Genomic DNA, 15,785 nt, shown 5'->3' with positions numbered 1-15,785 from the left:
TGGGATAGTGTTTCTAGCAGAATGGGCTTGCGAATTGAAGTGTACAATCGCCTTCTTGTGAACGAGGTCTCCATGTAAACTTAAAACCTGTCTTGGAGATGGAGTGTGGAGTGCTGGCTTAAAAGGAGCTGAGTATGTCGATCCTTAGAGGGGAAGTATTTGTAGGGGTATGAGAGGGTCAATGATACTGAGTGAAGCTGAACACAATTGAGCAAGAAACTGGGGTCGTTTCGAAGCTTGCTTGGTTTCCAGGTGCATTTGTGAGTTTGCGGTCTCGCCTGGTGAGGCAATTCACGATAACGCTGTCGGGTTTCAATGATTCTAGTGTGCTCTCAGTATTGATCAGCGTGCGAAATCAACTGGAGAAATCCCCGCTTGGTTTGAATCTGTCGTTGGTGGTATTAGCATTGCTGTCCATCGTCCCGACTATATTCGTGCGACGGCTCTCCTCAAGGTACTCTTCACGTTGTGCAGTATAGAAGCAAGAAAATGGAATCGGTTCTAGCGTCAGATTTTTAGCGACTCGATTTTGTTCCCAGATTATGTTTTAATCTCAATTTGTTTTGCACATCATCTGGCATTGCAGAAAGTTGCCTCCAGCTCCGCCGGAGTGGCCGTTGATCGGTCACCTTCATCTACTCGGCACACATGCTCATCAGTCCATGGCTGAACTAGCTGCGAAGTAACAAGGGATATTGCATTTGAAATTCGGACTCAAAGGGGGAGTGGTCGTATCAATTGAAGCAATGTCCAGAGAGATCTTTAAGAAACATGATCTGGCGCTCTCGCAACGTCTTCAGCTGACTGTTACAGATCTCCTTGTTACGAATAGACAAGGTTGGCTCATCCGGAGATAGTATGTTCGCGCAGTTGCAGCAAGATGAAGAGGACGAGATTTTGAATTCTAAACGTGTTATTTTTCAAGCTTCAATTCGCTTTTTGTAGGTATTGCATTTGGGCAGAACAATAAGTTATGGCGAAACCTCCGAAGGATATTCATGCAGGAGGTTCTAGCTCCGAAGAGAATGAAGTTCGCAGCGCAACTGACAGCGAATGAGATGGATTGCATGATGAACTCGATCTACCGAGATTGCACTCAGAACCCCTACGCAGCGATTGAAATCAACAAGAAGTTTCGGATGTTGACGGTCAACTTCATTGCGCGAATGGTGCTCAGCAATCGGTACTTCTCGAATGATCCGGAAGAAGAGAACGAGGAGACAGCGGAGTTCAAGTATGTCATAAACGAACAGTTCTTCCTGTTGGGAGCCATCTTTCCAGCGGACAGTTTCTCCTTCTTGAAGCCCTTCGACATGGGCGGACTGGAGAAATGCACCCTAGTTTTATTTCCCCACTTTTAAGGCATTCTCACGATCATATTGACAAAGAGACAAGAAGTTTTATTTCCCCAATTTTTATGGCATTCTCACGATCATATTGACAAAGAGACAAGAAGTTTTATTTCCCCACTTTTAAGGCATTCTCACGATCATATTGACAAAGAGACAAGAAGTTTTATTTCCCCACTTTTAAGGCATTCTCACGATCATATTGACAAAGAGACAAGAAGTTTTATTTCCCCAATTTTTATGGCATTCTCACGATCATATTGACAAAGAGACAAGAAGTTTTATTTCCCCAATTTTTATGGCATTCTCACGATCATATTGACAAAGAGACAAGAAGTTTTTATTGAAGAAATACTATAAGCATAACACAAGTAAGTAGAAATCAGCAAGGTTGCACATAAGAGAAGTGTGGAATGAGATGTCTCTTACTTCCAACACCCGTTACTTATAATCAGAGTTCACATCCAATATGTATAGACTTCATCCACATTCATCTATTACTAGCCGCCACTCGAGATCCTAAACTTAACCGCCTCTCGAGACTCTAAACCTAGCCGTCTGTCGAGACATTAAACCTAGCCGCCTGTCGAGACCCTAGCCGCCACTTAGTCCTTAGTTGCCTTTGACCATTAGCAACTTACCTAAGAGAATATTCTCTATAAGATAACTTATTCTACTTTTACTATTACCTATTTATTTCAACATCTTTATCTTTTACCTCAACACTCCCACTTTGCTAATTGTCAAAGCCCTTCAAACCTAATGCCTTTGTCAACATATGATGTCTATCTTTGACCAATGCCTTTGTTAACAAATCAGCAAGCATATCTTCTGTTGCACAATACTTCAAGTCAATCACTCCCATTTCAATCTTCTCTCTTATAAAGTGATGTTGAATGTCAATGTGCTTGGTTCTTGAATGATGCTTTGGATTCTTTGCAAAAGCAAGGCATCCTTGATTGACACAATTCAATGGAGTTGCTTCCAATTGCACAAGTCCAATATCCTCCAAAACTTGCCTTAACCATATTGCTTCCATTGCACCGTGGCTTGCTGCCATGTAATTCGCCTCCATTGTGGACCTTGCAATTGTGGGTTGCCTCTTGCAATTCCATGAAATTGCTCCCACTCCAACAAAGAATATATAGCCTGTTGTTGACCGCCTATCATTTACATCTCCTGCCCAATGCGCATCACAATAACCATGAAAAGCAATACTTTCACCTCCAAGGCACAATTTGAAGTCCAAAGTGCCTTTCAAGTACCTCATGATCCTCTTGACGGTTGCCCAATGAAGTGGTCCTGCTTTTGATATGTGTTGACTTACGACACTCACCGCATAAGCAAGATCCACCCTTGTGCCAACCATTGCATACATGAGTGACTCAACTGCTGCCTTGTATAGAATACCTTGCATTTGGCTTTCAACTTGTGCAAACTCTTCATCCGTGAGCTTCATCAACTTCAAATTGGACTCCAAAGGTGTTCCAATAGGCTTGCAATCCTCCATGTTGAATCGTTTCAACACTCCTTCAATGTACTTCCTTTGGCTCATTGTGATGGTCTTGTTAGCACGATTTCTTGCAAATTCCAAAACAAGATGTTGCTTGCCTTTTTCTACAAATCCTTGAGGTTGATCCATGTAGATGTCTTCTTCCAACTCTCCATTTAAGAAAGCCGTCTTCACATCCATTTGATGCATCTCCAAGTCCATTGTTGCCCCAATTGCCACAATGGTTCTAATGGTGGTGAACTTAGGCACGGGAACAAATGTCTCATTGAAATCAACACCAGCAACTTGTGAGTATCCTTTGGCAACTAGCCTTGCCTTATATCTCACAATATCACCCATTGCATCCCTCTTGGTTCTAAACACCCACTTACAACCAATTGAAGATCGATTTGGTGGAAGTTGAGTCAATTCCCATATTCCATTGCTCTTGAGAGATTTGTACTCTTCTTCCATAGCCTCTTCCCACTTCAACGCATTCGTAGACTTCATAGCATCACATATATTCAATGGATCAGCAATGAGTGCAACATTGGCATGTTCTTCACTTACTTGAGGAAAGATATGGTCCTTCGACCATTCACCACGTTGTTTTCTTTCTCTTGTAGGATATCTCCTATCATTTGAAGAAGATTCACCTTGATGCTCTCCAACCTTCTTTTCTTTTGAACCTTGTCTCTTCTCACTCAAAGGTTGGTATTCCTCATCATCATCATCATCTTCAACTTCTTCATTGTTTGTCATACTAATAGTATATACTTTCTTCTTCTTCTTTTTCATCTTCTTTGGTTCTTCATGTTGATTCAAATCTGCACTTTCTTCATTGTCTTCATCTTCTTCTTCTTCTTTCGTTACTGAAATTGAAGATGTGTCCACAAACACACCATTACTCCCACTTGGACACATCTCCAAGTGCTCACAAGCACTTTTATGCTCCATAAATTCAACATCACGACTTTTGATGATCTTCTTGGTATCCAAACACATTAGCCTATATGCCTTGGTACCTTCACAATATCCAAGAAACACACATTTTGTACCTTTTGCATCAAATTTTGGCCGCATACAATCTGGTACCTTTGCATAAGCAATGCATCCAAAAGTCCTCATGTGTGAAACAGAAGGTTTCCTCCCACTCCAAGCTTCTTGTGGAGTCATTGATGTAAGTGCATTTGTAGGACACCTTTTCCTTATATACACTGCATTCACCACAGCTTCCATCTTAAACTCATGCCCAAGGTTTTGAGCATGAATCATACACCTTGCCATCTCCACAATAGTTCGATTTACTCTTTCAGCAACTCCATTTTGTTGTGGAGTATAGGGAGTGGAAGTTTGTCTTGCAATACCATGAATCTTCAAATATTCATTAAAATGCTTTGACAAATACTCACCTCCATTGTCTGTACGCAACATCTTGATCTTGTACTCACATTGCTTCTCCACAAGTGCCTTAAATTCCTTAAACTTTGAAAAGCATTCACTCTTGGATTTAAGGATGAATATCCACACCTTCCTTGAAAAGTCATCAATAAATGTAACAAAGTATCTTAATCCTGCCAATGATGGTGTCCTCATAGGTCCACAAACATCAGAATGCACAATCTCTAATAATTTGGTTGCACGTATTGCAACTCCACTTGAAAATGAAGCTCTTTGTTGTTTGCCTTGAATACAACCTTCACAAGTAAGATTTGTCCATGATTGACCAAGATCTAAGCCACTAACCATGGATTGGAGCTCCTTCATACTTTTGGCATTCAAATGACTAAGGCGTCGATGCCAAATGCCAAACTTGTCTTGATCTTGTGGAAATTTAGCAAATGCGCCACTTCAACTCCATTCACCTTCTTACAATTGATGAAGTAGAGATTGCCATCTCTATAGCCTTTCAAAAGATTATCTCCATCCATTGTCTTCACAAAGCATCCATTCATATCAAATTGCACCTTACAACCATGAGAAACAAGTTTACTCACCGAAAGAAGGTTCTTCTTCATCTTTGGCACATGTAACACTTCCTTCAATCTCATCTTCTTCATTTGATTCTTCACAACAATCTCCACCACAATGGAGCCAATTCCAATAGCTTGCACCATGCCATTATCTCCTAACCATACTTTTGTTGTTGGAATAGTCTCATAAGTGTCAAATGAACACTTGTATGGAGTCATGTGCTTGGTAGCACCCGAATCAATGAACCATTTGGACATGGCAGCCATAGACGTGCCTTCTCTTGCCATGAATGCATAATCATCTCCACCAACTTCATCACATGCATTGTTAGCATTTTCTCTATCTCCTTTCTTGACCTTGTAGCAATTTCGTACAAAATGACCCGGTTTTCCACAAATGAAGCAAGTTCTTGCATTGCTTCTCACATTGTCACGTTGGTTGGAATAGGTACTTTTGCCTTGTCTTGAAAAGAGAGTTGAATCTTCACTTTGATGCTCCTTCTCTTTCCTTTTAGTTACTTCATGTGCAAGTCTTGATGTCACATAGTCCATTGTAAGCTCCTTCAACCTCAAAGACTCCAATGCCACAATGAGATAGTTGTAGGACTCGGGAAGACTCATGAGTAGAGTCATAACAATGTCACCATCCTCTAAAGGCTTGTCAACAATTACTAGTTGATTTGCAAGAGCCTTTACCTTATTAACATGTGCCATGAGGTCTTCACCTTCTTCCATCTTACTAGTGAAGAATTTCCTTCTTGTGAAGAGGATGTTGGATAAGTTCTTGCTCTCATATATGTTGCAAAGTGTCTTCCATGCTTCCGCTGGTCCTTTGCAATGGATTATGTGAGAAAAGTTGGCTTCATCCAAATTAGTGGCAATCATGCCAAAAGCCTTTTTTTCACGTCTTTTGAAGTCCTTGTGGTCCTTAGGGCTTGCATCTATGCTTGGAGGGTCTTCACTCTCATCTACAATATCCCAAAGGTCCAAAGACGCCAACAAAAGCTCCATTTTGACCTTCCAATGGTAGAAATTGTTGCCTCTAAACTTCTCAATCACTCTCAAACCTTCACCCTCACTAGAAGCCATGTCTAAGGAGGAGTGTATCAAAAAATATTGAGAGAAGGAGTCTCTAAAAGCTTAAAATCACCAAACGAAGTTTGCACTAGCAGAACCTCAGAATGCCCTGTTATGAACAAAAGAGTGGTATCTCACTGAAAACACTTTCAACTCAACTTGTGAAGCTTTCTACAAGTGATTGCACCCTCATGGAACTCACAATCACTCGTCTTAATCACTTTCTCATCAAAACACTCAAGAATAATGAAAAAACTTCACCAACTCAAAAAGACACTATCAAGGTCTTTCAACAAAGTCTTAAGCTCACAAAGTAAAGAGATAAGAACCCACAAAGCAATGTTAGAGATGTACAAGCTTAATACCAATAGCCTCCTTGTACCAACAAACCTAACATCAACAAATACCATAAGATCTAATCCACACAAAAGCAACAAACAGAAAATGACTTCAACTTACTTGAATAGCACAATAGAGAGTGTGTGGGCCCATAACCTATTGAAGAAATACTATAAGCATAACACAAGTAAGTAAAAATCAGCAAGGTTGCACATAAGAGAAGTGTGGAATGAGATGTCTCTTACTTCCAACACCCGTTACTTATAATCAGAGTTCACATCCAATATGTATAGACTTCATCCACATTCATCTATTACTAGCCGCCAATTGAGACCCTAAACTTAACCGCCTCTCGAGACTCTAAACCTAGCCGTCTGTCGAGACATTAAACCTAGCCGCCTGTCGAGACCCTAGCCGCCACTTATTCCTTAGTTGCCTTTGACCATTAGCAACTTACCTAAGAGAATATTCTCTATAAGATAACTTATTCTACTTTTACTATTACCTATTTATCTCAATAAATTTATCTTTTATCTCAACAGTTTTATTTCCCCACTTTTAAGGCATTCTCATGATCATATTGACAAAGAGACAAGAAGTTTTATTTCTCCAATTTTTATAGCATTCCCACGATCATATTGACAAAGAGACAAGAAGTTTTATTTCCCTACTTTTAAGGCATTCTCACGATCATATTGACAAAGAGACAAGAAGTTTTATTTCTCCAATTTTTATAGCATTCTCACGATCATATTGACAAAGAGACAAGAAGTTTTATTTCTCCACTTTTAAGGCATTCTCACGATCATATTGACAAAGAGACAAGAGAAGTGGAAATAAGCTGGTGTGTCATACTTGAATGTAGACTTGGTATATGTCCTCACAAACCAAGAGAAATCATAGAATGGAAGACTAAGATGCCTGGTTTGGGTACCAATCTTCCACTGAATTATATCCACTCTTGTAAAGAAATCATAGAATGGAAGACTAAGATGTCTGGTTTGCGTACCAATCTTCCACTGAATTATATCCACTCTTGTAAAGGTGCAATGTTTTCAACCTTATTCAACACCATGTTTTCTTAGGATACATCATTTCCAACAAAAGTCTAATGATAGTTTTTAAGAAGATTAATATGAATTAGAAGATTCTAAAAATAATAAGAGATATATAATTTTTTTTAGATTTTTTCAATTACTTTTGAATCTTCATCAAGAATTTTTCAGAAGTTGCAGTTCCTTTTATATGTTTAACTTATAAAGACAAATTTAAGTAAAGTAAAGAAGTTAAAACATCATTTGATGCTTTAAAAAAGAAATTTATTTCTATATCAATCTTATATTGTATTGACTTCTCCAAGGTATTTTTTTATAGAAACAGATGCATTACATTTTGCCTTGGGTGCAATATTATCACAAATGGGAGCAGATAACAAACTCAATACAATAGCTTTCTATTCCAAAAAAATTTCAGCAACCAAGTTTAATTATGAGAACAATGACAAAGAGCTCCTTGTAATTATAGATTCATTTCAAGAATAGTGTCATTATTTAGAAGGCACCTTGAGTCCAATCACTATGTATACAAATTATAAGAATCTTGAGTACTTTATGTCGATACATGTTTTGAATTGTTTCCAAACTTGTTGGAGAATGTTTTTATCAAGATTTGATTTCAAGAGTACATATCGACTCAAAAAAAAAAACAAGATTTATTGAATGCCTTTTCTAGACATTCTTATCAAGTACCAAAAGAAAGAGATGCATCTTTTGATCAACAAAAAATGATTCTGTCATAGATATATATAGGTATTTTAATAAATACCTATATAATTAGATAGAAGTAGATAAAAGTAGATTAATTTTATAATACCTTCTAGAGAAGCTTTTTAGAAGCTTCATAGATGCTACTTCGACTTTACATATATTTGTAATTGATTGGTAGGTTAGAAACTTGGTCAACAAATTAATCATGTGTTGTTAAGTTACGAAACAAGTTAACTATGTAACACACATATAGAAAACTTGCCTTACAAATTAAAATACGTGTCTTACAAAGTCAACATGTTTTGGAGGTTCTATAGGACATTGCTACATAGATCCTAGTTAAGAGTATATATGGAGGCAAGAGTGAAGCTTTCCTCATTCTTTTTAGTCTTTAGTCTTGTTCCAAAACTTTCTAGTCTTCTTGTTTTTGGCAATAGCTATTCTAATTCAATATTATATCATCTTTAAATGACTTTCTTATATCTTTTAGTGATATAAGAGTGTATTGAGGATTTTCTTTCTTTGAGATTCATGTCCTTGATAGATTCTCTTAAAGTCAAAGCATTTTACCTTCAAGCAATAAAATCAACATTGATTGTTGATTCAACCTTTGTCAAGAAAATTCAATCAAATATATTCTTAGATCTTTTTGTCTATGATATCAAGAATAATTCTATAAGGTTTTATAATACATCTAAGTTTGAGTTTAAAAACAACCTATCCTATTTTGAGGGACAATTATAAATTCTGGAAAGTGAGGCACAATCTTGTATTCTTCAAATTCGTCATGACTTTCCAGTACCTAGATATTTTGGATACAATAAGACTTTGGAGCTAATATTGAAAGATTTTTGGTGGTTCCAAATCTAGAAAGCAATCAAAGACTTTGTACAATTATGTGATATTTATTTAAGATTCAAAACTCCTCGCTATTGATCTTATGAACTTCTTCAACTATTACCTATTTTAGAACAATTATGATTTTCTATTTCTATAGATTTTATCACAGATCTTTCAATCTTAAATTTATATGATTTTATATTCATAGTAATAGATTGTTTTACCAAGATGGCACATTTTGTATTATATAAAAAATCTATCACAAGTGAAGAAATTACTAAGCTTTTTCTTAACAACATCTATCACTATCACAGACTGCTTAAAGATATTATATTGGATAAGAGAAGTCAATTTATATCAAGATTTATAGAACCCTTTTCAAGATTTTAAAAGTGGATATAAAATTCTCTTTGGCTCTTCATCATCAAACTGATAGATAAATGAAACAAGTGAATTAAGTTTTAGAGTAATGTTTGAGGTGAATCATCAAATATTATCAAGATGATTGGACAACTCTTTTACTATTGGCAAAGTTTGCATACAATAATTTGATATATTCTTCTACTGAATAAACACCTTCCATTATCAACTATGGTAATCATATACGACTTGATATTTTTAACTTTTTAAAAGTTAATAATCTTGTAGTAGAAGATTTGATAATAATAAAGGTGAAATTAGAAGAATCTCAAGAACGACAAAAAATTAATGCAGATGCCTATTGCAAGGAATAAACACAATTCAACGTAGATGATAAGGTATAGTTATTTTGTCATAATATTAAGACTACTCGTCTTTATGACTAGTTGGACTATCATAGGCTTGGATCTTTTTTTATTAATAAATAAGTCAATCCTATTGCTTATCAATTATATCTATTGGTGTTGTATTGTAGTTCTGCTATCATATAAAAATATTATGTTTATATGTTTGATATATGATTTACTAAGTAACATGGTAAGAGCCATGTTATTGAATTTTAGTTGGTTATAGAATAGAGTTAGATTACTATTCTAAAAATAGATTGATTTAAAAGACTATTATTAGAATTTATATAAGTTTATTTTCTTTTGATAGTGACTTTTGAAGTTGATCTTATTAGTAGTAACTTTTAAACATTTAGAGTCATCTTTGTTAGACATTGGTAATCCTTATAGTTTTATTTTGGTTCTTTTATTTGGTGTTTAGAGCATATATTATATAAATCTTATTAAAAAAGGATTTGAAAAGATCTTAAAAGTAAAAAAAGAAGTTAGGGCATCCATATGGATGAATAGAGATGGATGATGAAAATCTTCATTCCTATTAGCCAAAATCATATCCAATGGGCTTCAAGGAGGCTACCCGAGGCCTTATTAGGAATTAGGATTATTTTTTTGGGACCATTTGAGCTTTAGAGGCTAAGTTGAATAATTTTAGGTTTTTGGCTTGAGTTTTGGTACAAATTTTGTGTGATTTGGAGTTTATATGAAAGGGATATAGGCGCTCAAAATTAAGGTGTTGATTTTGTACCTACTATCACTCTTTAGGACATAATGCATGCATACAAAAAGCAATAAAAGATTGGTGACTAGGATTGAAAAGAAAAAAAATTTGACTATACTTTTGGTACATTATTTGATATATTCTAAGTTGGAATAAAAGATATATTGGAGGTTGAAATCAGTACTCATAAATCTAAAAGTAGTAAGTGATGTAATTCACGAGTAGTTATATTTTGAACTATATCTTGAGTACTTTGACGAAATTTTGGTTCAAAATTTTTAAAAATGTATATAGTTATGTCAATAAGTCTTTTGAATAAATTTTGTGGCATTTAAATTTTGGATTTTTGAGATATGAAAAAAATAGTGCTTAGGTGCTTGTAAGTTAGGATTTAGAGTACATGCTAGGATTTCTAAGTTGCCAAAAGATTGATAGTGATTTTACAATTCATTTTTTTTGTAGTAAAGCTTAAGGGTAATATTTATATTATGTAAGAATTTTAGAAAAATTCAATAGTTGGATCAAAAGCTATGCATTTCTAAAATTTAGGAAGAATAAATACTTTGCAAAAAATTTATATTTTGAGGGGTTTTTCTACAATTTGAAAATTTTATGTAAAGTGAAGAGGTTTTGGGAGCTAATACTTTGTATATAAGTTAAAAGTAGAATAAATTACTTATTAGAATTTAGCCAATAAGTTAAAACTAAATTCTCTATAGTTAGATACTTCATATATTTTCAAACTACAAATCACACTATACGACATCAAAGTCCATAAAGATCCACTCCATATTTCAAGTGTTCTTTCTTGAGCCATATAAAATAGTGAATATCTTGGGTAGAATATAAATGCCACTTCTTTCTATAAAAGTAGATAATAATGAAGAGTTTGAAGTAAAAGAAGTCTTAGATTCAAGGCGATGCTAAAATATGTTGGAATATCTTGTTTATTGGTATGGATATGATATTAGTGAATATAAATGGGAGCCAACAAAGAATCTTGAAAATGCAGCAAAGAGAGTTGAGGCTTTTTATTGATGACATCTATCAAAATCAGGATAAAGAATAACAAATCTTTGCTATAAAAGAAATACGATTCACAGAAGATAACATTCAATCTTCTATTCTTTTTTATAGCTTTTGTATATTTGTGATGCTAAAGAGATGGAGAATCAATAATCAATAGATTCAATCTAAGAGCTTTTACTAGCTAACTTATCAAACAAGACATTATGATTGTTACAATGTTAAAGATAATGTGCTTGAAATGAAGATCTTTGAGAATGACATGTCTTTTCTTAAAAAGATGGTAAGATACAACATGTTTGATATTACAACCTAAGAAGAGACTCCTGATGTTTGGTGATTTTAATAGAGATTGAAACAACTTATGATGGTATTTCAAATATTTTATTTGAAGGAAGTTATGAAAGCTTCAACAATGATCAAATAACAAGGTGATCTTTTTGCCCTAGTATGACATACAATCAATGGATGAGAGGACTTATCAACTATCTTCAAAGCGAACAAAGATTAGAGTGTGTGGCAAATATAATTTGTCACATCTTAGATTTTATCAATATATGATGATCACTCCTTATGAAATTCATCCTAAAAGAGGGAGTAATGTCATGGATATATATACATATTCTTGTAAATATCTATATGATTAGGTAGAAATAAATAAAAGTAGATAAAAATAGATTTATTTCATAATATTTTTTAAAAAAATTTCTTAAAAGCCTCATAGATACTTCTTTGACTTTACATGTATTTGTAGTTGATTGATAGGCTAGAAACTTGGTCAACAGATTAACCACGTATTGATAGCTTGTAAAATAAGCTAACTATGTGGCGCACATATAAAAAACTTACATTGTAAGTTAAGATATGTATCTTGTAAAGTCAACATATTTTGGAGGTTCTACAAGATATTTCTACATAGCTCCTAGTTAAAAGTATATATAGAGACAAGAGTGAAGCCTTCTTCACTCTTATCAATGACTTTCTAGTCCTTAGTCTTGTTTCAAGACTTTCTAATCTTCTTATTTTTGGCAATAGCTTAGTTCAATATTATATTATCTTTTAATGACTTTCTAATTCTTTTAAGTGACACAAGAGTGTATTGAGATTCATGTCCTTAAAAATATAAAATAATATTTTTTCAATTTATTATATTGTAGATTTATTTCCTAAGCTATTTGTTTAGTTTGTTATATTATATTTTTTATCTTGGTCTTCTATAATCTATGAGTTTAGACAACATTTGTTGTTTAATATGTATTTTATATTTGCACCTTCAAATACATTTGTAGTTTTTTAGATCTAAATTATTCATAAATATATTCTATAAAGAAGGTAATAAGTTGTTTTAAAATATCTTTTGCAAAAATTACTTATTTTCTATAAGAATACTTTTTATTATCTTTATTTCTATAGATTGTAGTTATTTTATACATGAGTGATATTTCCTAATGTCAAATACATTCAACTTATCTACATTTAAAAAAATCTATTGATGATTGTTTATAAATCTTGTCAATAGCATTATTAGAATTAGTTTGATATTTATTTCTTTGTTTGTTCTTTTTTCTCTATAAATCAATTAAATTTTTTAATGCTATATTAATAAAAAAAAACATTACTTCTTTTTTAGCCTTGAATTTAATATATATTATTTTTTAATTTATTTTAGAATTAAAGACTAATATAAGAGCACATTTGGATTTATTATATATTATCACATTTTTAATTCCATGCAATGTATGTCTATTTCATTGGTTATATTCTTAGTTAGGTATTCTATATCATTACATTTGCATAGTCATTTGTATGGCTTAGAATCAAAATTTGACTCTATTAATTGGTAATTCTAACCATGTAATTTTTTGAATTTCCAATTCTAAATTTTTTGCTTAAAAGAAGAATTTTGGTATATAATCATTATAATTCTAATCTATTCTTTATTTTAAAAAAATATATACTTCTTCTTAATAGATCTACTCAAATAAATAGAATTCTTAATAAGTGGTTGAATTAAAAAGACTTGTCACTAAGTAACAAACTATATTTTAACTCTACTATATTTCTTAATTTAATATAAAATAATTTTTTCATTAAAAACATGTTTAAATCTTTGTATACCATTTTTTCTCAAGATTTGCAATCTTTCGGAATTATATATCATTTGGAACTATTAAAAAATTATTATTATATTATGAAACTTGTTTCAAATATAATATCAAATATAGTATTATTTTTATCTACTTTTATCTTATTCTATGCCAATTTTTGGATCCAATACTCTATTTATGTTATTACAGTATTATCTATTTATAATTTGGCTATTATTCTCTTTGTCTTGATATGATTCTAAAAAATATGAAAAGTTTCATATTTGAGTAGTTTTTTGGAAATGCTAATATTATCTATTTTGATAATAGAGTAGTAATTTCATCTATAAAGTTAATTATTTCAAGTCTTTTTTTTTTTTTTTTTTTTTTTTTTTTGCTTTACAACATATTTTTTAAGTTATATTTGATCTTCAAAGGTCTTGAATATTCTCCAATAGATAGTTCTTATTTATTATTTGAAATTTTTTTATGTATTTTTAAATCTTTTTATGTATAGAAATGAATAAAAAAATTTAAAAAAAAACATATGGAGGAGAGTAATATGTTATTTTTTATAATTTTTAATTGATAATAGTTATTTTTATTGAAAATCAATAATCTAATTCTATTTTTAATCAAATATTTAAAAATTATTTAATACTTTGAAATAGTGATAAATTGCCAAAGTCTATCTATAGCTTATTCATCAATTTGATTTTGGTATATTTTTATATTACCAAAAAATATATAATTTATTTTAGTTGATAGTTAATCTTAAAAAAATAAGGATTTTTATTTTTATTTTTTATTTTTTTATAATTAATTATATACCTTATAATACAAATATAATCGATACTAGTAATTATTTAAAAAAGAAGAATTATTATAGACATAGATAATTACTTAGATAAAAATTATTAAATAGAAGGTAAATATAAGTAGATTTGATAATATCTTATTAACACAAATTTGACTTTGTATGTGATTATATTTGATTGGTAGATTGAAAACTTCAACAACAAGTTGGACGTATTACATGGTATAATATTGAGTGCCAAATTCTAATGATATTGCTGAAATGTATGTAGTTTAGTTTGATTAATAGTTTTTTATCTATTTATAATTTTTTTATTAGTTGATTTTGTTCATGTTGATTAAGATTTGAATACTTAGGTAGAAAAAAATCTTTAACTTCACATTCTTGTCAAGTCAAGACTTGTGAGTGATTTTAAGAGAAAAAAACTTATTGTTAGGATTTTCTTAGTTATAATGATTTAGTCATTTTAATAAAGCTTTAGAATTTTGTCTATTTTTATCACTAATATATACATATAAACCAATAATTACCTATATTATTAGATAAAAGTAGATAAAAATAGATTAATTCTATTATATCTTCTATAAAAGCTTCCTAGAAGCTTTATAGATGCTGTTTAGACTTTATATGTATCTATAATTGACTTTTTAAGTTAGAAACATAGACAACAAGTTGGCCATGTGCTATACATATTGGTAGCTTGAAGAACAAGCTCACTATGTGGCCTATACATAAAAAAATTACCTTATAAGCTAAGGCATGTATCCTACAAAGTCAACACATATTAGAGGTCTTATAGAACATTGCCATATAATTCTTGGTTAGATAGTATATATAGAGGCAAGAATAAAGCCCTCTTCATTTTTATCAATTCTTTTCTTACTTCTAGTGAAATAAGACTAGACTATCTCAAAAATCCAAGATTCTTTCAATCCACAATAATATAAGGCCTCGTCACAAAATAAGACAAAATAGACTAGAACAAAACTAAACAGAATCAAATAAAATAAGACATGAAAAACAAAACTGAGCAAATAGAAATAGAACAAAAAAGATCTCAAGAGAAAGATGTAGAACCAAATTTTATTAAGAGAAAGGGTCCAAAACCATACTTGACCAAATGCCCCAAAAGGCCATAGCTAATTCTATTTATACCTTGACCTACAACCCTGGATTTTTTAAAATATTCTTAAGTGGTAGATTCCACCTATATAACTGCCTTAAATTCCTTTTCTAGAAGGTTCCATGGTAGGCCCTATCTAAATAACCTCTTTAAATCCTTTCTAGAATGTTCTACAATGGATCCTATTTAGTTTACTAATCTAATCTCAATTTTAGAAACTTCCATGGTTCTAATTATCTATATAATTATCTTATCTATATCCTATTACATCTAGTCTAGATTTAAGAGTCTTTAGTTTCATTGTTTTTTGGCAATAACTAGTTTAGTTTTTTTTTAATATATAAATTATTTTATTGCCATTTTGTCAATTTTCTTTTGACACAAATTTCTCAAGTTTATGCATCTTCTTTT

At 32.0% G+C, this 15,785-nt stretch overlaps 1 protein-coding gene across 1 annotated transcript; it reads left to right on the top strand.

The window, feature by feature from the left end:
* On the top strand, positions 1 to 1,645 carry LOC141046086 (cytochrome P450 CYP82D47-like). Its single transcript, XM_073538137.2, has 2 exons — positions 1 to 454; positions 587 to 1,645. The coding sequence occupies exon 2, from the start codon at positions 999 to 1,001 to the stop codon at positions 1,359 to 1,361; it is 363 nt and encodes a 120-aa protein (XP_073394238.2). The 5' UTR covers positions 1 to 454; positions 587 to 998; the 3' UTR covers positions 1,362 to 1,645.
* The last annotated feature ends 14,140 nt before the right edge of the window (positions 1,646 to 15,785 follow it).

Source organism: Physcomitrium patens, chromosome 13, assembly GCF_059467195.1.
Source record: "Physcomitrium patens ecotype Gransden chromosome 13, ASM5946719v1, whole genome shotgun sequence".
Taxonomy (NCBI): Eukaryota; Viridiplantae; Streptophyta; class Bryopsida; order Funariales; family Funariaceae; genus Physcomitrium; species Physcomitrium patens.
The sequence above is the reverse complement of the archived record's forward strand: the minus strand, read 5'-3'. Positions and strand labels throughout refer to the sequence as shown.